General features: G+C 45.5%; 1 protein-coding gene across 2 annotated transcripts; it reads right to left on the bottom strand.

The window, feature by feature from the left end:
• Positions 1 to 1527: 1527 nt before the first annotated feature.
• On the bottom strand, positions 1528 to 22258 carry LOC128424444 (inverted formin-2-like). Of its 2 annotated transcripts, none has more exons than XM_053359177.1 (13): positions 21816 to 22258; positions 21364 to 21506; positions 20674 to 20735; positions 19406 to 19508; positions 17901 to 17986; positions 16252 to 16352; positions 13837 to 13907; positions 11538 to 11645; positions 10649 to 10719; positions 9312 to 9432; positions 5557 to 5721; positions 4007 to 4128; positions 1528 to 1640 (listed from the first exon to the last, which is right to left on the bottom strand). In XM_053359177.1, exons 1-12 carry the CDS (start codon positions 22249 to 22251, stop codon positions 4048 to 4050), a joined length of 1548 nt encoding a protein of 515 aa, XP_053215152.1. In that variant the 5' UTR covers positions 22252 to 22258; the 3' UTR covers positions 1528 to 1640; positions 4007 to 4047. The 2 variants fall into 2 exon arrangements, with proteins under 2 accessions (XP_053215152.1, XP_053215061.1); XM_053359086.1 differs by having other exon boundaries at positions 4007 to 4106.
• Between the last annotated feature and the right edge of the window lie 306 nt (positions 22259 to 22564).

Genomic DNA, 22564 nt, shown 5'->3' with positions numbered 1-22564 from the left:
ATTGGCAGCTCCAGACAGGCTCTCCTAGCCCTACCTGGATCTCCTGGGGACTGAACCTTGGTACCTTGGAAAGCAAATGCACTCAGCGGCACCCACCTAGAGGGCCACAGGTTCCCCATGCTCTACAGTTTCAAAAAACTGGAAAGAATTAAGCAAATCCTCACATCAAATTCACGACCATTTCTGCCTTCCCACTCCACAGAGCACAGGGATGACAGCATAGAAGGAATAACAAGCAAAAGGCTAGGTAGGCGAAGTTCACTTAGCAGCAGGCAGCTGGCAGACATGCTACTTAAGCAGAGCATGTTCCCCTCTCTGGAGGAGCAGGCATGCTTTATAGGGAAATGAGCAGCTGGCTGACATTCCCTCCACCCCCCCCCGAAGCGGAGGTGGTGACATTTGCCACAACACTGCTATCCCTTTCCTTTAGAAATGGAGCCACTGTGGGGTGGAGGGACAAATGACATATTGTGCAACCAGCAAGGCACTCAGAATGCACACAGGCGTTGTCCCATTTTATCTGCTGCGCAACAAACCTGTCAGGGAAGCAGTTAACCCAAAAGCATGACCAGCCCAAGGTCAGCCTTATGCCCGAGCAGTGATTTGAACCCTTTCGGCCACCCGCTCCAAGCCCAGCATGCTGGCTCTCAAATATTTGCTTTGCCCCAAACCATTACGTTATTTCATTTCTGGCTTTTCAGTTATTTAAATAAAATTGACTGCATCTTAATATTACACCACTGGACTCAAACCAATGCCAGAATAGTGCAACATTCAGTCTCCCCAGTAGTGGGTGCTGCAGGGGTGAAAGTTGTACTTTATATAAAGTTTGAATAAAAAACAAATAGATATGTGCTCCAGTCCTGTAATTAAGGAGTACCCAATATTATGTTTTAAACACTAAGCAGGAACTTTAAAAAAAAATATTTTGGGGTGGGCAGAGAGTTACAATAAAAAAATGGGGGGGGGCACCAACACATTTTCCTACAGTAACTTTAAATAGGCCAATTTGAATTGTTGTTGCACATTTATATCCTGCATTTTTCCCTAACAGGGAAAGCTTTGTACAGTTTAAATCAGTGCCCATGAAATTCCAGAAATTTCAATAAGAAGTGGGATTTCTGTACTCTGTTACCTAACTCCATTCCTTTTCCTCCTTTTATGTGCAATAGACAGGTAATTTACATCAAAATTTCCACATGGAGTCATAGCTTTTTATTTTCTTCCATAGGTTGTTCAGCTTAGTAATTAATAAAGGCATTGTTCTTACCAAAACTGACACAATGGAAATAATAAATTAATAAATATGTTATTAAGTAAAGCACAGAAATTTAAACAAGCATCCACTATCAAGTTCCTCTTTTTTATATAAAATAATAATAATTCAATTTTCTCACTTGATAAGTTGGGGAGGGGGACATAACTGCTTGGACATGAAGTATTATTATTTCCAGTTAAGAAAGTAAACTGAATTACAAGCCCCCCCAAAAAAGAGCAGGATTCTTTTTCTTTCTTTCTTATTTTAAAGACAGCTCCTGCATAGAGTTTCCAGGAATTGATGGTTTTTTTCCACAACTGAAAGCCTTTCCCTGACAAAGCATCAAAGATGCCAGCTTCCTTCGTTGCAGCTCGTTTTCAAGCTATGCAGAGAGAGAGAGAGAGAGAGAGAGAGAACATGCCTCACATTTGTATGCAGTGAAATCATGCCAATACATACCAGCACCTTTGAATTAAAAAACAGAATGACTAATAGCCCGAGTCTATGTACATTAGCAGATAGACTCGGACTATTAGTCATTCTGTTTTTTAATTCAAATACATCAGCGGCTCCAATACTTTGGCCACCTCATGAGAAGAGAAGACTCCCTGGAAAAGACCCTGATGTTGGGAAAGATGGAGGGCACAAGGAGAAGGGGACGACAGAGGACGAGATGGTTGGACAGTGTTCTCGAAGCTACCAGCATGAGTTTGACCAAACTGCGGGAGGCAGTGGAAGACAGGAGTGCCTGGCGTGCTCTGGTCCATGGGGTCACGAAGAGTCGGACACGACTAAATGACTAAACAACAACAATGTACATCAGCAGAGGGTTCAGTCCTGCTGGGTGCTGCTTTGCCAGCATGTTCTCTGCAGACAATACACTGGCTAACCAGACCCCTGCAGCCAGCAGGACTAAACCATCAGCTGGCAGGCAGAGGGTTCAATCCTGCTGGGCACTGCTTTACTATTCAGCATGTTTTACCAGCCTACCCCGTCCTGCCAGTCAACTCTGACATGTGCGTAGTCACCTGGCATCATCATGATGTCAGGATGCACTGACAGATGAAGAGTCCTGCTCATCTCTCAAAGGTGGTCCACTGGGGTGGTGAGGGAGAAATCAAGATCTGGCCCCAAAGGTTCCCGGCCTCTAGATGAGGACCGCAAATATGATACGTGAAGGAGCCCTAAAACATCTTGGTGAAGTCTCCAAGTGACTGCAGAAAGTTCTTAAGTGCTCTCTCACTCAGGTGCCTTTAACCACATCCCCAAATCAAGAAGCAGCAAGCAAAACATCGAGTGAACAGGAACAAGCTGTCATGCTGGTAGGGGGATTTCTGCAGGTGACAGTGGCAGCTGTCGGAACTGGTATCTGCTGTTGTCAACCTAGTTTGGAGGCTCTATCAGGGTTCCTAAGGGATCTATGGGGTCAAGAAGGCTGTACAGGGAGCTCCTCATCAGGAGCTGGTCTTTGGAGGGCCCCTCTTCCATCACAATCCCCTTGCCTGCCCCTCCCCCACGCTCAACAAGCTACTTCTCCTAATATGGCAAAGTTCACTAAAAATAGGAGGACAAATTGAGACAATGAAGGAAAATAAACCCGTCTTAACCATCTTAACTGAAGGACGCTGGTGGCACTGTGGGTTAAACCACAGAGCCTAGGACATGCCGATCAGAAGGTCGGCGGTTCGAATCCCCGCGACGGGGTGAGTTCCTGTTGCTCTGTCCCAGCTCCTGCCAACCTAGCAGTTCAAAAGCATGTCAAAGTGCAAGTAGATAAATAGGTACCGCTCCGGCGGGAAGGTAAACGGCGTTTCCGTGCGCTGCTCTGGTTCGCCAGAAGCGGCTTAGTCATGCTGGCCACATGACCCAGAAACTGTACGCCAGCTCCCTCAGCCAATAAAATGAGATGAGCGCAGCAACCCCAGAGTCAGCCACGACTGGACCTAATGGTCGGAGGTCCCTTTACCTTTACTTTAACCATCTTAACATAAGTTCAGCATCTACCAAACCTTCAATCTTTTTGGAACCCGGGACCCAACCACCACTAGTCCCAATGTGGAACATGGAACCATTTTTAGGTTTATTTGTTTTTAACTTCCTCCTTTGTGATCAGCCTCTCCCTGTTTCTCTCCTCCTCCCCCCCAAAAGTCCTACATTTGCTATAAAAAGGGAAATGATGGGCATTTTAGGCCACAGCGTCACACACTTAAGGAGCAGTAAATAAGCAAATTAATAACCGGCGTTAGCTGTTGAAATCATGAAGGCATCTAGGTAGGTAAAAACGTAAAGTTCGGTCAAAGGCGACTATGGGGTGCGGCACTCATCTCGCTTTCCAGGCTGAGGGAACCGGTGTTTGTCCACAGACAGCTTTCCGGGTCATGTGGCCAGCATGACTAAATCGCTTCTGGCACAATGGGACACCGTGACGGAAGCCAGAGTGCATGGAAACGCCATTTACCTTCCTGCCACAGTGGTACCTACTTTTCTACTTGCACTGGCGTGCTTTCGAACTACTAAGTTGGCAGGAGCTGGGACAGAGCAACGGGGCTCACCTCATTGAGCGGATTTGAACTGCCAACCTTCCGATCGGCAAACTCAAGAGGCGCAGTGGTTTAGACCCTGCATCTAGGTAAACCCGTACATGGACCCAGTGTTAAAAATCAAATGTTAAAAAGGAATACCCAAACTGGTTGTGATAATAAATGAAAAGTGGAGAAACAGAGGAAAACTTATTTCCAAAGGTTATACCTCTTTAACAATGTTTCCGACGCTTAGCTGCTTCTCCCTCTTCAAGAAAATTCTTCCTCTTTTCTGCCTTTACCCCTTGTTCCCTTCTGTCCTGATTTTCCTACATTCCAACATACAAAAATCTAAAATTCAATAGAAGCCTGACAAAAAAAATATCCACATGGATAATAAACCCACCTAGTTTGAAAATTGCAGCCCACTTTTTAAACAAAACAACAACACATTCCTTGAATTAATTTACAAACCACCACAGTAAATCACTGTGCACTGGGGCGGAAACCATGCTGTAGTATAAGATCAGGGCAGTCAATGGCATGCAATTTGAATTAATTTGACTGGCGGTGGGCTCAGGACATGCAAGGAGCACAAAATGTGCAGGGATACACCATATTTTTCCGTGCATAAGATGCCCCCCCATGTATAAGACGCTCCCTATTTTTGGGGACTCCAAATTAAGAAAACACCTCTCAGCACTACCCGTGTATAAGACGAGCCCCAATTTTAAACAATTTTTTTTGGTTAAAAAAACCTAGTCTTATACACAGAAAAATATGGTAATGACAACATACAACCAGTTACTAAATTCAGCAGCAATTGTACAACTCCCTGTTCATTTGTTATTAAAAAGAGTCAAAGCAGCTTGCTGCATGCTCCATGCATCTTAACCCATGTGTAGAGAAGTAGTGTGTGCTTTATTACAGTATAACCATGTTATCTACTTTAGCTGCTCATACCAGACTAAGGCTACAAAGCAGAGTTCTGGGTAGATGTAAAGACTCTCTCAACAGGGTTCTTTATGTCCTCCTTTCAAACCAAAGCCCCTCACGCAACACTGAAACTTATTCTTGCAGCTCCCTCTTTCGAATTTCAGAAGTGGCTTGCTATCAGCATGTCTAGGGGAGAGGGCTTGCGCTGGTGCCTCTGTGCATGCACAAGTGTGTGAAAATCAAACACACTGCTGTATGTACACGTAATTCCTTGATATCAAAATGCCCACAAGAAGCATACAAGCGAGAGATCTGAGGATTATATTCAGATCTAGCAAAGACTAAGGAGTAGCTGGTGGTTCCTTCTAGCAGTATGCAGTTTTGTGAAGTCCAATAATTTTTTATTCCCACAATGGTAGTTTCACGCATTTCTGGCATTAATTGGTAGCTTTAATACATTCCCCTTATTTCTGACTTTCAGGCTGTGAGTGCCATTACCTATGTAGCCAAAACAGATTCACCCACAAACATGAGGGAAGAACCAGTAAGTTCAGGGGAACCCCGAGTTTTGCAGCAATAGAAAAATGATCGCAGGGGCAGGGAGATAAGAGGGGGAAATCACAATATACAGCCCAATGAGAACAATATGTGAGGAGTTCAACCCCCCCCCCCAAAAAAATTGCTGGCTGCTGGGGTAGAGGAAATTAAAACCGGGTGGTGTGGGAATGGAATATATTGAGAAAGAGCATGGCCGGCAGGAACCCTAAATGGGAACATTCCACATAGCAAAATTTTGTTGCAGGTCCCACTTGTCATTATCGAACCTTGTTTATTATTGCAAACCTTGAGGGCTTTGATGAAGAGATCCCTGAAGGTTTTCATAGTGTTAAAAAGATCATCTAATGAGTGTGTGTTTCGATCTTCACAGAGATAATCAGCAAGCTCAGCTTTCTTTTCCACAAGGGCAGTCATTTCCTCACCCAGTTCCTTGGAAGCATTTATGCTGTCCTACATGCAAACACAATTTGCGCATGTTAGAAAACATTGTTCAAAATAACATTGCACCTGGTGCGGGTTTGTTTGACTGTTTTTTACAGTCTGTATTTTGTTGGTCTTAATGCTTTGCTTAACCATTAAAGGTAAAGGGACCCCTGACCATTAGGTCCAGTCGTGACCGACTCTGGGGTTGCGGCGCTCATCTCGTTTTATTGGCTGAAGGAGCCGGCATACAGCTTCCGGGTCATGTGGCCAGCATGACTAAGCCGCTTCTGGCGAACCAGAGCAGTGCACGGAAACGCCGTTTACCTTCCCGCCAGAGCGGTACCTATTTATCTACTTGCACTTTGATGTGCTTTTGAACTGCTAGGTGGGCAGGAGCTGGGACCGAGCAATGGGAACTCACCCCGTCGCGGGGATTCGAACCGCCAACCTTCTGATCAGCAAGCCCTAGGCTCTGTGGTTTAACCCACAGCGCCGCCATTACTTACTAATATTATCATAAGCAGCCACAGAAAGTAATAGTAATTGTAAGGTAAGGTATACATTTTTTAAAAAACAAAACAGAATCAAGGGGGGGGGGATTTGTGAAAATAGTCCAAAAGAGCTCTCTAGCAGCTTGTGAGCAACTTTCTGAAATAAATAGAATAAAGCCCTTTCTAGCCAATCATCTTTTAGTCTAGTAAATCGTAGGATCATAGAACCAAGGGTCATCTAGTCCAACCCCCTGCAATGCAGAAATCTCAGCTAAAGCATCCATGACAGATGGCCATCCAACCTCTGCTTAAAAACCTCCAAAGAAAAAGAGTCCACAACCTTCCAAGGGAGTCTGTTCCACTGCCAAACAGATCTTACTGTCATAAAGATCTTTCTGATGTTTAGTCGGAATCTCCTTTCTTGTAACTTGAAGCCACCGGTTCAAGTCCTACCCTTCAGAGCAGGAGAGAACAAGCTTCTTTTCTCAGTTGTTGCCTGGGATCTCGACTTCTTCCTCAAAGAAGCACTTTTTATTTTGGATGGATCTCCTGTTTCGCACCATTCAGTTCACAATGCATTATTGCGAGGAATCATTCTCCAGCTAGCCAGACTCCTGCTATTTGCAGTACTGCCCAGAATGTTGTTGTTGTTTAGTCGTTTAGTCGTGTCCGACTCTTCGTGACCCCATGGACCAGAGCACGCCAGGCACTCCTGTCTTCCACTGCCTCCCTCAGTTTGAACAAACTCAGGCTGGTAGCTTCAAGAACACTGTCCAACCATCTCGTCCTCTGCCCTCCCCTTCTCCTTGTGCCCTCCATCCTTCCCATCATCAGGGTCTTTTCCAGGGAGTCTTCTCTTCTCATGAGGTGGCCAAAATATTGGAGCCTCAGCTTCAGGATCTGTCCTTCCAGTGAGCACTCAGGGCTGATTTCCTTCAGAATGGAGAGGTTTGATCTTCTTGCAGTCCATGGGACTCTCAAGAGTCTCCTCCAGCACCATAATTCAAAAGCACCAATTCTTCTGCGATCAGCCTTCTTTATGGTCCAGCTTTCACTTCCATACATTACTACTGGGAAAACCATAGCTTTTACTATATGGACCTTTGTTGGCAAGGTGATGTCTCTGCTTTTTAAGATGCTGTCTAGGTTTGTCATTGCTTTTCTCCCAAGACTGTCCAGAATATGCTTGTGCAAAATGGCAAACCCGTCAACTGAAGGAGAAGAAGACTCTACTGCAGACAGAACCAACTGGCTTTAAGGCACAATGCGGGCAAACATCTTGTCAATCTCTCACTCTCTCGTGCACACAATCTCTTGGCAGCAAAGGGCCTTGCTTTCAGAATTTTGCTTGACAGGCTGCCTAAATTAACCAGGCAAATCTATTTGTTCTTTTCAGCCAGTTGAAGATAAAGTGCATTCATCTCATCTCTTAATGGGGTGGAGGGGAGTAGCATGGTTTGCATCCCAGGCGCATGAGGCCCCACTTTGCAAAAACCAAGGCACCCGGGGTCTGGACAGCGTCAGGATGAGCCACTGCTTGAGAACCACATGTATGCTGCCAGTTCCACGATGGAAGAAAGATAATATATAAATAAATGTAGGGTGACAAATTAAAAACAAACAGCTAGTCTCGCCCTGCACCATCACGCACCAGTGGTCTCTCCTAAACGTTATTCCACACATTGCACCACTGGATAGCTCAGCTGGTTAGAGCAGGGTGCTGTTAACGCCAAGGTTGCAGGTTCGAGCCTGGATAGCTCAGTTGGTTAGACCATGGTGCTGATAACACCAAGGTTCCAGGTTCAATGCCTGTATGGACCAGCTGCATATTCCTGCATTGCAGGGGGTTGGACTAGATGATCCCCAGGGTCCCTTCCAACTCTACAGTGCTATGCTGTGATCCCTGTATGGGGCAGCTGCATATTCCAGCATTGCAGGGAGTGGTACTAGTTGATCCTCAAGGGCCCTTCCAACTCTCTAGTTCTATGATTCTAAGAAAAGCCACAGGTGCTCCAGCACATGCATGCAGAGCCATGTTAGGGGCCACTCCATTTTCTTTCATTTCAGAGGGGTCATAGCTCCATGGTAAAGGTAAAGTTAAAGGGACCCCTGACCATTAGGTCCATCACTGGGGTTGCGGCGCTCATCTCGCTTTATTGGCCGAGGGAGCCGGCATACAGCTTCCGGGTCATGTGGCCAGCATGACTAAGCTGCTTCTGGCGAACCAGAGCAGCGCACGGAAACACCATTTACCTTCCCGCCGGAGCGGTACCTATTTATCTACTTGCACTTTGACGTGCTTTCGAACTTCTAGGTTGGCAGGAGTAGGGACCGAGCAATGGGAGCTCACCCCATTGCGGGGATTCGAACCGCCAACCTTCTGATCGGCAAGTCCTAGACTCTGTGGTTTAACCCACAGCGCCACCCGCGTCCCCATAGCTCCATGGCTTGTATGCAAAAAGATCTCAGGATTGATCCCTGGGACCTTCAGAGGGTCATGGAGAGAGGGTACAATACTGAGCTATATGGACTATTGATCTGATTCACATTCACACCATACATTTAAAGTAGTTGTATCAATCATGGCTTCCCCCACAGAACCCTGGGATCTGTAGTTTGTCAATGGTGCAGAGAGCTTAGGACAGTGATGGCCAAACTTGGCCCTCCAGCTGTTTTGGGACCACAACTCCCATCATCCCTAGCTAACAGGACCAGTAATCAGGGACGGTGGGAATTGTAGTCTGAAAACAGCTGGAGGGCCAAGTTTGGCCATCACTGGCTTAGGAGACCCGTAAGAAACTACAGTTCCCAAGATTTTTTGTGGAAAACCATGGTCACACATCCACATTGCATGTTCACATTTAGAGCATGGCTTCCCTTAAACAATCCTTGGAACTGTAGTTTAAGGGTGCTGGGAATTGTAGCTCCATCAGGGGTAAGCTACAGTTCCTATTTGTGTGGTTTTTTTGGGGGGGGGGAGACATGTACAATAAATGCATGTTGTGGATGTGACCCATGACTCTTAAAGAGAGCAAGGGCCTGTGAAACCCATTTAGCAGACACAACTAAGAAACATTCTGGAATAAGAGGAAGCTTGAGTACCATTAGTAAATCCACGTAACTTACTTTAATAGATTTCCCAAACTGGACTTTCACATCATCCTTGGATGAAAATATCTTTTGCTCGATTTCCAACAATTTCTTTAGAAGGCCTTCCACTTCCACTTGCATCTCTTTTACATTGATTCTGGAAGAGGTTTAGTAAAAAAAACCCGACAAGCAGCATCTATAGGCAAACCCATTGTGGAAGCTTCCCTTCCTCAGCACCCCCACATATCTCTCAATGGGAAACACAGAAGGAGAGTCTTTGTGGTGAGAGAGATCATGCATGCAAGACAAAGGAAGGAGCCTTATCAATGGTCCTCTACCTGAGTGGAATGTGGATACAGGAATCACATTTCTGCAGCCGGGTCCCTGCAGAGTCCTTGTCCCCAGTGCCCTACAGCTACCCCATCCAGCACAAAAGGGGAGCTTTTTAGCCACAGGGTGCTCCAAAGCTAAGCATTTAGGAATGCTGAAAACACAAGGGCAGGCATAGGCAAACTCGGCCCTCCAGATGTTTTGGGACTACAACTCCCATCATCCCTAGCTAACAGGACCAGTGGTCAGGGATGATGGGAATTGTAGTCCCCAAACATCTGGAAGGCCAAGTTTGCCTATGCCTGCACATGGGGCTTCCGTTTCAAGGGAACGGTGTGCAAGTTCTGCAACGTACAGCAGCGCTTCATGGAAAACACAGATGAAATCAGAGCACTCCAAGTCATTTGCTCATGGAGGTGCACAGAAAACAGCAGATCTATCTGAAAGGCAACACCTGCATTAATGGTTGCAGTGCATCCCCTATTATTATTATTATTATTATTATTATTACACAACTGTATAATATTATTGTGCAATCTTAGAAGGGGTGCGGCTGTGAGGGGCACAGCTGTGACTATCACGAAGGGACCCTGCACTTCTGAATTTGCCACTGCGCAACTGGTTAGACATTGTGTTGGGCTAATAGGAAGAAGAGGGGAAGGCAGTGCCTTCGCCCAGTTCTGTGTGTCCCCACCCCACCCCACTCCCCATGCCACAGAATTCTCCACTTCCTCATACAGTGGACACTCGGGTTGCGAACGTGATCCATGCGGGAAGCATGTTCACAACCCGCAGCGTTCGTAACCTTCAGTGCCGCACCGCGTCTGCGCACGCGTGGGTTGTGATTTGGCGCATGTGTGCACACGCAAGCGCCAAAACCTGGAAGTAACCCATTCTGGTACTTCCTAGTTCTGTGCGGTGCGCAACCTGAAATCACGCAACCCGAAGCGTCTGTAACCCAAGGTACGACTGTATTCTAATTCTGCTTTAACAAACACACATTAACCTTTTTATTTCAAATGTTAGAAGGGAGGAGAGTTTACCCAGCTGCCTTTGAAACACACTCCAGGTCATGGGGAAGCTGTAAAAGGTCTCTGTGTTTTTTTTCAACCTCCTAGAACAAAACAAAACAAAAAGCAGGAAAAAAGTAATAATCATGTATTTGCATCTGTAGAAAGCACCAACCAATTATTAGAAGCGCGAGAAGACAGGAAGCAGCCTTACATTGAGTCAGGCCATTGGGTTCATAGTTCAGCATCGTCATGGCCTGCTCTCCAGGATTTGAGGAAGTGTTATCTCTACCTGGAGATATTAGAGTGTGGACCTGGGACCTTCTGCATTAGGGGAATTTGTTTATTAAAATGTGTGTATAGTCAAACCTCGGTTCCCGAAAGCATTGTACGTTTTGGTCCCGAATGCTGAAAACCCAGAAGTAACTGATCCAGTTTTCGTACAATTTTCAGAAGCCAAACAGCTTCCAGGGAGTTTTCTTCTTTTTTCTTCGTTGGGTGTTCAGTAGGGCGGTTCATAAAATACTTATTTTTTGAAAATGCCTGCTCCAAAGGTCTTATCTTGCAACACTAGGGATTATATAGCTATATCTGAAATTTCATGCATATCAGTTAATATCTTGACCCTCCTCCACAAAAATAGCTGTTTACTTGGCCATTTTCCTATGTCGTGAAGGCTGAAATTTCAATTCAGTGGAGCAGGTGAGGGGTGTTCAGGTGTAAAGGGAGGGCCTGGCCAGGTTGGAGAGTAGAGCAAGGAAAGTCAGCAGCATATTTATAATCATAAAATTGATGTTTTAAAAAGTGCAATCAGTTCTCATAAGGGGGTTTGAGTTTTGTCTTGTCTTAAAACAATACTGCTCTTAATGTAGTCTCAGAATCAAAGTCAAGTGCAAGAAAGAAGAAGGAAATGCATCCGTACCTCTAGGATGTGATGGAGCAGAGTAATGCTGTTTTTATTTGCTCTTGTCTCTGTTAGTTTGAGCAACGTGCTGATTCTGAAGCCTCCAGCATTCCCACTGTGACGCCCCTGAAAGATCAGATGTGATATGAGCCAACCACACACTTCCAAGAAAAAGGTACACCCAACATGCCCCTTTGTCATCACAGCTGGATGGCAACTGTAATAGACACACAGACATTTAGATATCTTGAGAAGCCACTAAACCAAGCATGCAAGATGAAGGGATGAAAGGGCCCAATAATACAAATTATGGTATGGAGAACCAGACCACTCCAGTTCCCATCAGCCCTGGGCTGGCCTAACCAGTATTCAGGGATTACAGGATCCAAAAGCACCTGGAGGGCCACAGGTTCCCCATCCCTAAAGGATCCATAAAATATCAGTCAGGAATCTCATCGTACTTGAGCAACAGCAAAAATGAAAACCCAGCCATGCACAAAGCTTACTGGGTGACCTTGGACTAATCTCCAACGCTAATTAAACAGCTCAGGACTGCAATACAGTAGTACCTCGGGTTAAGAACTTAATTCGTTCCAGAGGTCCGTTCTTAACCTGAAACTGTTCTTAACCTGAAGCACCACTTTACCTAATGGGGCCTCTTCTGTTCTCATCCTCAAGCAAAGTTCTTAACCCAAGGTACTATTTCTGGGTTTGCAGAGTCTGTAACCTGAAGCGTATGTAACTTGAGGTACCACTGTACCTCAAGGACCGCCTCTTACCATATGAACCTACCCGGACCCTGAGATCACCTTCTGAGGCCCTTCTTTGTGTGCCTTCTTTGTGTCCGGAGGGTGGCAACACAAGAACGGGCCCTTTCCACAGTGGCTCCCCATCTGTGGAATGCTCTCCCCAGGGAAGTTTGCCTGGCACCTTCATTATACAGCTTTAAGGCGCCGGGCAAAAAAAGTTCCTCTTCAACCAGGCCTTTGGCTGATTGAATCCAATGCGCTTTTAAAATGTGTTGGGGAGAGGGGGTTATTGGGTTGTCTTCGTTTGTATTATGTACAGTGGACACTCGGGTTGCGAACGTGATCCATGCGGGAGGCACGTTCGTAACTCACAGCGCCGCTTCTGCGCATGCGTGAGTGCCGAAACCTGGAAGTAACCCGTTCTGGTACTTCTGGGTTCGGTGTGGTGCGCAACCTGAAAATGCGCAACCTGAAGCATCTGTAACCCGAGGTATGACTGTATTTTGTGGTTTTTAATGGCCATTTTATGCCATGAACCGCCCTGAGACCTGCGGGTATAGGACGGTATACAAATAAATTAATAAATAATAATAATAATAATAATAGTTGCTGAGGAGTCTAGTACATGAACAGCAACAAAAGGTATGCCTGTTCAGCCATGAAACTTCCTGGGTGACCTTGGCACTATCAGCACCTTTTACCCCAGGGACAGGGAACATCAGGCCTGAGGTGCGGTGGGTGTACAAAATGCAGTCCTCCAGGCCTCTCTATGTGGCCCATGGAACCCACTCCAGGCTACAAATTTCTCCCCCCCCCCATTGATTCCTCCCTTTTACTGACATTTATTTATTTATTATTGGTTTTCACCTATTACATTACAATACAGATGTACCAAAGCCAACACCATTTCTCCCCCATACATTTACATTTCCTCAATCCATCATATTATTCTTTTCTCCTTCCTCCTACTTCCCTCTGCCCCCACTTGATTTGCTTCACATTATACAATTTACAATAATCTTTGCATTCTACAACCTTCTCAAATCATCTATATATTCTTATTATCTTTCCTTACTAATTTTTCTTCCATCCAGTACTTCACATTTCAATCTAGACGTATTAGCCTATCATTTTTTGAGCAATATTTTGCCAGGCTACAACTTTCAGTGGCCCCAGTGTTTTTGCCTGGCCAGAATGCATCCTTGAATTCCCCTAATGCCTCTTTCTTCCCTGTCTGGATGGACAATAGGAAGGGGTTAAGCATGTGCGTGTATAAACTAGCCTACCGTACAAAGGCAAAAAGGCACCCACTTTTGCCCCGGCCCCACCCACTGCCGACATAGGGCTCCCCCAAGGGTCGCCTAGAAGGCAATGTGGCCCCTCGGGGTGAAACCGGTTCCCCACCCCTGTCTCAGCCTAACCTACTTTGCAGGGTTGTTGCAAAGATTAACCAGGGACAGAAGGGGACCATATACACCAGTCTAAAGTTCCCTGGAGGAAAGGGTTAGGAAAGAAGAGATAAAAAGGTGAGACAGGTCGGTATCTCCCCACTCTCCCCACCTTCTTACATAATTTAAGAAGTTTCCAACTTTCAGAATCAACTGGCAGAACAATGGCAGACGCCGGTTTGTAAGAAGCGCTGAAAAAGAGAAGAATGCAAATGTCGTTTTTACCTGGAGTTTGCACACAAAAACCACCCCTGCTGCTCCATATCTTGCATTTAAATTCAGGAAGAAAATAATATTTAGGTTGCAATTGAAAACTGAACTCAGTGGGCAGTTCTTCTGAGTACTCTTGTATTGAATTGTTAAAGGTAAAGAGACCTTGACCATTAAGTCCAGTCACGGACGACTCTGGGGTTGTGGTGCTCATCTCAACTCTGGGGTTGTGGTCCTCATCTCGCTTTACTGGCTGAGGGAGCCAGCGTTTGTCCACAGACAGCTTCTGGGTCATGTGGCCAGCATGACTAAGCCGCTTCTGGTGAACCAGAGCAGCGCATTGAAATGCCGTTTACCTTCCTGCCACGGTGGTACCTATTTATCTACTTGCACTTTGACGTGCTTTCAAACTGCTAGGTTGGCAGGAGCAGAGACCGAGCAATGGGAGCTCACCCCATCACGGGGATGGGGCAAGCCCTAGGCTCAGTGGTTTAGAACTGAATTGTTAGTTGTCTTTAAATGATGAGTAACTGGGGGTATCCAATTAAGTCACTGATAAAATATAAAGCTACACAGAACTAAGAAGTGTGTGAGTCCTATAAAAAATGCAAATAAAAATCAAAGCATCTCCAAAAAGACATTAGAGTTTTCGGCTAGCGTTATTTTCACCTGTTTGGGTGACTTGAGCAAATTAATTTATTTAATCTGGATCGTCAATGGTTACTGGTCACAATGGCCAAATTCTACCTCCATTGCTGAAGGCAGTATGCTGGGAATCACAAGCAGGCTGAGGGTCCTGCTGTGCTCCTGTTTGTGGGCTTTTGAGAGCATCTGGTTGGCCACTGTGAGAAGAAGATAGATGGGTCTTTGGTCTGATCCAGCACAGCTCTTCTTATGTTCTCATGCTGCCATTCCACCCTTAGTCTGGGCAAGAGCAGAATTTGGTACTAGATGCAAAGCTCAAAATAAAATTGGAAGCTTGGGATTGTGATTTTTAAAAAAATTAATGGTCTCTTTAAATTTGAAGGTTCATTATTGTTCCACAAGATGTGTATTTCTTTAAAGGCCAGAGCAGTATAGCAGGTGCTGTTGTTGTTGTTGTTGTTTAGTCGTTTAGTCATGTCTGACTCTTCATGACCCCATGGACCAGAGCATGCCAGCCACTCCTGTCTTCCACTGCCTCCCACAGTTTGGTCAAACTCATGGTGGTAGCTTCGAGAACACTATCCAACCATCTCGCCCTCTGTCGTCCCCTTCTCCTTGTGCCCTCAATCTTTCCAACATCAGGGTCTTTTCCAGGGAGTCTTCTCTTCTCATGAGGGGGCCAAAGTATTGGAGTCTCAGCTTCAGGATCTGTCCTCCCAGTGAGCACTCAGGGCTGATTTCCTTCAGAATGGATAGGTTTGATCTTCTTGCAGTCCATGGGACTCTCAAGAGTCTCCTCCAGCACCAGAATTCAAAAGCATCAATTCTTTGGCGATCAGCCTTCTTGATGGTCCAGCTCTCACTTCCATACATCACTACGGGAAAACCATAGCTTTAACAATATGGACCTTTGTTGGCAAGGTGATGTCTCTGCTTTTTAAGATGCTGTTAAGTTGTGGTAATTAAGCTGTTGGGTATGGTATATAAAGAGCAGCATGTAGCTCTCTCAGTATCCTGGAGGATGGGTCATGCTTATTGATATATTGTAATTTAGTGTAAAAGGAGTTTTTGTTTTTGTTATTAAAACCTAGCAAAAGTTAGTTTTGCGTTTATTGAATGTGTGGTCTCCTCAGCACACCTTCTGCAGTGCAACTAGTCTGCAAAATAACCAACAAGGTGCTGCTAGTCAATTACAACAATACTAAGTTTTCCCAGTAGTGATGTATGGAAGTGAGAGCTGGACCATAAAGAAGGCTGATTGCCGAAGAATTGATGCTTTTGAGAGTCCCATGGACTGCAAGAAGATCAAACCTATTCATTCTTGAGGAAATCAGCCCTGAGTGCTCACTGGAAGGACAGATCCTGAAGCTGAGGCTCCAAGACTTTGGCCACCTCACAAGAAGAGAAGACTCCCTGGAAAAAACCCTGACGTTGGGAAAGATGGAGGGCACAAGGAGAAGGGGACGACAGAGGACGAGATGGTTGGACAGTGTTCTCGAATCTACCAGCATGAGTTTGACCAAACTGCGGGAGGCAGTGGAAGACAGGAGTGCTTGGCGTGCTCTGGTCCATGGGCTCACGAAGAGTCGGCCACGACTAAACGACTAAACAACAACAAAGTTAGACAGACCAATGGTGTGAATCTGTTTCATTTGTTCCTAAAATTTGCAGTCCACTTACTCTCAGCAGCTGCTCTGACCAATTTTGCTTTGGGCCAAAGCAGATCCAGCATAATGTTGGTCTCCGTACATATCAGCATGCCTTCAATCCTCAAGTGGTAACTAGGAAGAGAAATCAGTATTTTTTATTTAAAAATAATAATAATCATCAGACCTAGTAAATGGAGCCATGGACGAGGCAATTAAAAACCGTACTAGGATCTCGTTAGAACATTCAGCTCAAAGTATGGAATAGTTCACAAAAATATTAACATAACTGTGTGTCACTTTTCCATCCCAGCAATGTTCCCCAATTTGATTTCGTTCTCCACCTTCTCCAAAAGACCTTTCTGAAACTCTACTTCTTCCACTACCCCAACCTCCATTGTAGCTTCACCTAACCTCTGAAGACCAGCGCATTTCAGAACTTTCTTACCCTTAGCTGCTGAAAATGTAATTTCTAACCTATGTGTGCTTCCTCTAGAAGCCAGAGCATTCCTTATTTAGCATGAACCATACATGCCTTTGTTCTAGCTGTATTTCCAGGAGACAACAGACTTTGCCCCTGTCTAGCATCCATGGATAAGCTGGTGAAAAGGAGTAAATAAGATTTGTCTGGAGCTGCGATTCAAGCATCAGCAACGGACTCTCAAGTTCTCGACTGGTCCTGCTTACACCCAAGCCAGCCATTGGTCCCTCATGGACAGGAAGGTCTATGGAAGACTTCATGTTTCAACTGGGATGTTGCCTGAGTAACAGGCGCTATTGGCACTAGTATAGCTCCGCATTCCCTTTCCAATCCAGCTCCTGTTTGTCCCTCATTTCCAAGGTCTTCCTTCCTGGTTCTCTCCAACCCTAGTGTGCTTCTCAGTTCCAATTCCTCCTTGCTTCTTGGCTCTGACTCAATTCCTGGCTCACCTTAGAGAGCTGCCTACAGCTCTGCCCTGACAAACACCCAGGGCTAGGGCAAGAGACCCTCTGCTGAAAGATGGTGCCCCGGTGCAAAAAAATCCAACAACCTCATAACAAAATCCACTTCTAGAAGCTGACTTGATTGGCAGTTGTCACACTGGCCTCTAGCACAGCAGTTGGGGGTAGCAAACTTACTTATTTTTATTTTCTGAAAGATTTTTTTAAAAATTAGATTTCTTCCCTTCCCTTTATCACAAGGCGCCAGGACAGGATACAGCAATGAAACTGGGCCCTCAAAAGGCAAGCTGCTCCAAAATCAAGGCAAAGAAAAAGACAATAATATATTGTATGATCTGTTAATAGTTCACAGAATATGGTTCAGAATAAAAAATAGGGAAAAGAAATACTGGACAAATCCTCCCTCAGCATTCTGTTGGTGCAGGAAAGGCTTACAAATGTAAAAACAAGAAAAGGGTAAAAATAGTTCTGTATGTAAAAACAATAGAAACATTTTAAAAACAATTGCACATAGCCAAACTGTTAAAAATATAGTAATTCCAATAGAGATGCAGACTTAGGTGACCCAAACATTTCACTCACAATCCCCTGCTGTCAGTCCCCTGTTGCCGGTGCCACCCCACAAGAAACTGCTGCCTGAGGCAGCCACATCACTCTACCTAATGGTAGAACCAGCCCTGCAAACGCCTATGCTAGTCATGCAGAACTTGTAGGCAAGGGGAAGTAAAAGACGGCTCTTACCTGGGAACTTCAAGGAGACACAGATAAAACTGATCGGCATTTCCTAGCTTGGCTTTTTCACCCTTGAATGCTTTCATTCTCTCAATCTGACAAAAGAGAGGAAGACTCATCACTACCAGCTCTGAACTGCAAGCAGCGATACCCAGACATATTAAATTGCTTTTTTTTGTAAACCACTTATAGTGTGTCTCCCCCCCCCCTTTAACTGTATGAAGCAACAAGCATTTTATAAATTAAGAAATAAATATTAAGAAGAGGACTACAGTTCCCAGAGCCCTTTGGGGGTGCATGGTCTAGCTTTCTCCTGCTTGAACTACTGCAATGCGCTCCACGTGGAGCTACCTTTGAAGGTGACTCGGAAACTGCAATTAATCCAGAATGCGGCAGCCAGACCGGTGACTGGGAGTGGCCGTCGAGACCATTTAACACCGGTCCTGAAAGATCTTCATTGGCTCCCAGCACAATTCAAAGTGTTGGTGTTGACCTTTAAAGCCCTAAACAGCCTCGGTCCTGTATACCTGAAGGAGCGTCTCCACCCCCATCATTCAGCCCGGACACTGAGATCCAGCTCTGAGGCCTTCTGGCGGTTCCCTCATTGCAAGAAGTGAGGTTACAGGGAACCAGACAGAGGGCCTTTTTGGTAGTGGCGCCTCCTCTGTGGAACGCCCTCCCAGCAGATGTCAAGGCAATAAACAACTATTTTACTTTTAAAAGACACCTGAAGACGCCCTGTTTAGGGAAGTTTTTAATGTCTGTATGGTTTTTGATATTTGGTTGGAAGCTGCCCAGAGTGGCTGGGGAGACCCAGTCAGATGGGTGGGGTATAAATAAATTATTATTATTTAAATGTCAGGGGCATCATGCTGCCGAATACAACTTGCTGGGGATCACAGGTGGGCAGAGCGCTGTGGAGCTTATGCCCAGCTTTGCAGACTGGGTGGCCACTCTGAGAACAGGGCTGCATCAGTCATTGGCCTGATGAAAGCAGGCTCGTCTTATGGTATGTATGCATTCACGTGCCTTGCCAGCTCCAGGGAGGTCAGGAGCACCACTTGTGATTGCCTAGCAACTTCCAAATATGCTCTCTTAATAGTTGCAGAGCATGACTAATAGCTTTGAGACAACTCTCAAGTTATTTCTTAACTTAACCTTCAGAAATAGCAAGACATCTGGCACGGGTTCCGGTTCCATGAATGAAAGAAAGCTAGTCTGGTGCAGTGATGACAGTGGGGAGTGGAGAACCTTCACTCCCAATTTGGGGGTTGCATTCCCCCAGGGGTTCTTCTGTGTGCCAGTGGTGGGTGGGGCCACAGGCAAAAGTAGGCGGGACAGGGCCACTCCCCCCCCCCACTTTCTCTCTCCCTCCTCCGACCTTCCCATCTGCATGTAATTAAGCCACGCATAACACCCTCAGCTGTTACACGCTCAGGGAAATTACGACAACTTTCTTGGAGCACTAATAAGCATATCTAAAATTAATATGGGGGGGAAGCCCGTATTCATACCTCATGGTTTTTGGGCAGAAGCTTCATTAGGTTTTTCAGCGCCTCATCATCAAACATGCTCCTGTCTCCTTTCCAAATCATGTCGGCTATTTGCTGATTCGAGCTACAGGAAAGAAGTGGAATGGTTAAGATGCACAAACATAAAAGCTAGGAAGAAATCTCAGCACAGGCGCCCTGTCCCCCCAACTTACATGGGAGTTACGTTCCGGGCCCCCGCATGCATAAGTGAAATCACATCAAGTGGGGAGCACCCTCTAAACACCCTTTAAAAGCCCTCTCTTCAATCAAAAGTACTGGATCCAAAAATATCCACAGCTAGAATTGAAAATCTGGAGGAGGCGGGAGGACATGTGGGGAGGCTGAGCAGTGTAAACAAAGCCCCACTGCGCCTCATGTCTCTTTGGGGCTTCTTCCACCCTCACTGGCCTCCTCTTTGGGCTCCAGGGAGGGTCTGCTTGCAAGCCATGAGGACTCATCAGCTCTCTCCCGCAATTTCCAGGTTTTAATTGAATTATTTACTTATTTCCTGGCGACGCACCTATTCGCAGTTGTGCAAAAGTCAATAGTGTATGGGGGGGTGCCTGTAAATGGGAGAGTTCTTGACAGGGTTGTTGTCCAGTTGGATCCAGTTCACATGCTTTATTACTGAAGGACCCATGCAAAGTGAAGTCACAGCACAAATCCCTTGGCAGATGGCTTCCACCAGGACTTTCCAAACTGTGCGTCACGACACACTAGTGTGTCGGCTGCAGTGTGTAAGTGTGTCGTGCAAACGCTCCCCACACTCCTCCCCTGGGAGCTGGAAAGGGGATAGTTTAACCTCTGGTTTGCTAGTAAAACTGAATTACCGTGTCGCGAAAAGATGCAAGTCTAAAAAGTGTGTCACCAACATGAAAAGTTTGGAAAGCTCTGGGCTTATGTAGTCATCTCCTTTGGTTTCCCATGCTGTGTTCAGCCAGCTTGGCCCCTCTTAAAAACTTTTGTCATACTTATATGCTCTTACTTGTGGTAGAGAGGAAACAAACTGGAAGTAGAGAGATCATCTCAGTGGCATCTCCTGCTAAAACGGATCTCGGAAAGACCTCTGCCTTGAGACCTTGGAGAGCCAGTGCCAATCAGACTAGACAATAGATGCACCAGCAATCTGATGCCCTACCAGGCTTCATATTTGCTCATGCTGAAATTCTGCCTATGCTGCTGGGGGCCAGGTTTAGTCATCGCTTCCCCTCACCCCACGCAACACATTTCATTGATCAAGTAACTCTCACCATTTAAATTGCTTTAGCACTATGTTCAGATGGAGACTTTTCTTTCGATCTACGAAGGAAATCTGTTTAAGAGGGGGGTGGTTAAAAAAAATTAGTAGCAGGAACAAGTTAATACTGCTTGCCTACTTTCTTTGAACAAAGCTCTGAGACACAGAGAATGTGAAGTGGTTTTCAGATTCCTCACCTTCTCCCCACTTCCTAGCATTTTTATAGTGCTTTATGTTGTGTTATGTTATGTTATGCTATGTTATGTTATATGTTGTTATGTTATGTTATATGTCATGTTATGTTTTATGTTGTTATGTTATCATGTTATCTTATGTTTTATGTTATGTTATAATCTGCTTTCCTCACAAAATTGACCCAAAGCAACTTACTAACACAGTATAAACACAAAAAACCAATCAGAAAGGGCACATCCTAAAAACACATTTGTACAAACAAAAGACAGGTCTTAAGAGATGCCAAGGGGCTGACTTTGGTAATCTTTCATAACATGGCAAGCCCAAAATTTGGTGCCCTCAAATGGATCTTCTAAATTTTTGCTCCCCCTTGGCTTGCCGTCCTGTGCAAGGGAACCACCCCCCTCTCCCGGCCCAAAACCCAGCACTGGAGATCCTGCCCTGCTAAAAGAGACCACAAGTGCTTAAAACCCATCAAATTATGGGGAATGACACTCAGCTATTGTACCTCCTTTGGCTTCTTCAGTCTGAGTTCTGTTTTCTCCTGCTGGCTTGCCTGAGGTACACAGAAGAGTCGCTCTATGCTAATATAATCAGGCTCTATATCTTCATCACCATTGGTCACCGCTGAAGTCCAGAGAGAACGGCCACCTGGAAAAGACGCACAATGATGGAGCGTTTCCAGCTCTACAATCCTATGATTCTATGGACATCTGCAGTGCCACAGGTTAACCACCCCTGGTTTATTACAGAACACACTTGAAAACAGCCCTGCTGGAGCCAGACCAAAGACCCATCCAGTCCAGCATCTTAATAATGATAATTTTATTATTTAAGCCCCATCAGGCTGGGTTGGCTTGTTCTCAGATGCCCATGGGAAGCCCACAACCAGAACCTGAATGCAATGGCACTCTCCCTACACAGTGGGCAGCAGAGGTAGAACACAGCCAGCGTACTCACTTTTCGTGGCATCCAAGGGAAGTGTTTGCCAGTTGAACGGTTTCATTTTCAGCAATGGCCTCTGAGCCTTCGTGGAGCCTTCAACACTGCAGGACGGCAGGGCCTTGTTGCACAGAGATGTGGCCTTCATCAAAGGAGGGGAAGGAGGGGGTGGCAGAGGTGAAAGCGGAAGTCGCAGCATTGGCAGAGACAGGAACTCTCTGGGCGTGGCATGTGCAGTTGGAAGCTGGCAAGACTGCAAGTTCTCAGAGGATGGAGATGTTGTCGTGGCTTCCATTGAGTCAAGTATATCTGGAGAGCTTCTGTTTCCACTTGAGAATTCTTCTTCCAAGTCCATGTCAACCTGAATGCACTTACTTGTTTTCTTGGTAAGCTGTTTTGCACCCAGGTGGCTTTTCGCAAAACATTCTTTGCACCTCAGAGGTTGCTCCATCATGGCTTTTTCTTCCTTTCATTCCAAAACCCCCCAAAAGAGAATGGAGACATTTATTTTCAAAACTGGGATCAAGCAAGAGCATTCCCATCTGTGTTGTGCTGAATCTGCCATATTTGAAATCATGATTGTGTTGAATCTGCCATATTTGAAATCATAAGCAAGGACATTGAAACCAGTACCAAAAAAAATCAAGGTTACGGGTTTGATTCCCGTATGGGACAGCTGCACATTCCTGGACTAGATGATTCTCACAGCCCCTTCTAACTCTACAGTTCTATGATTTGCACTGAGTAATGGAATCACAACATTTTGG

Source organism: Podarcis raffonei, chromosome 1 (genome assembly GCF_027172205.1).
Source record: "Podarcis raffonei isolate rPodRaf1 chromosome 1, rPodRaf1.pri, whole genome shotgun sequence".
NCBI classification, from domain to species: domain Eukaryota; kingdom Metazoa; phylum Chordata; class Lepidosauria; order Squamata; family Lacertidae; genus Podarcis; species Podarcis raffonei.
This window is presented reverse-complemented; position numbering and strand designations above follow the sequence as displayed.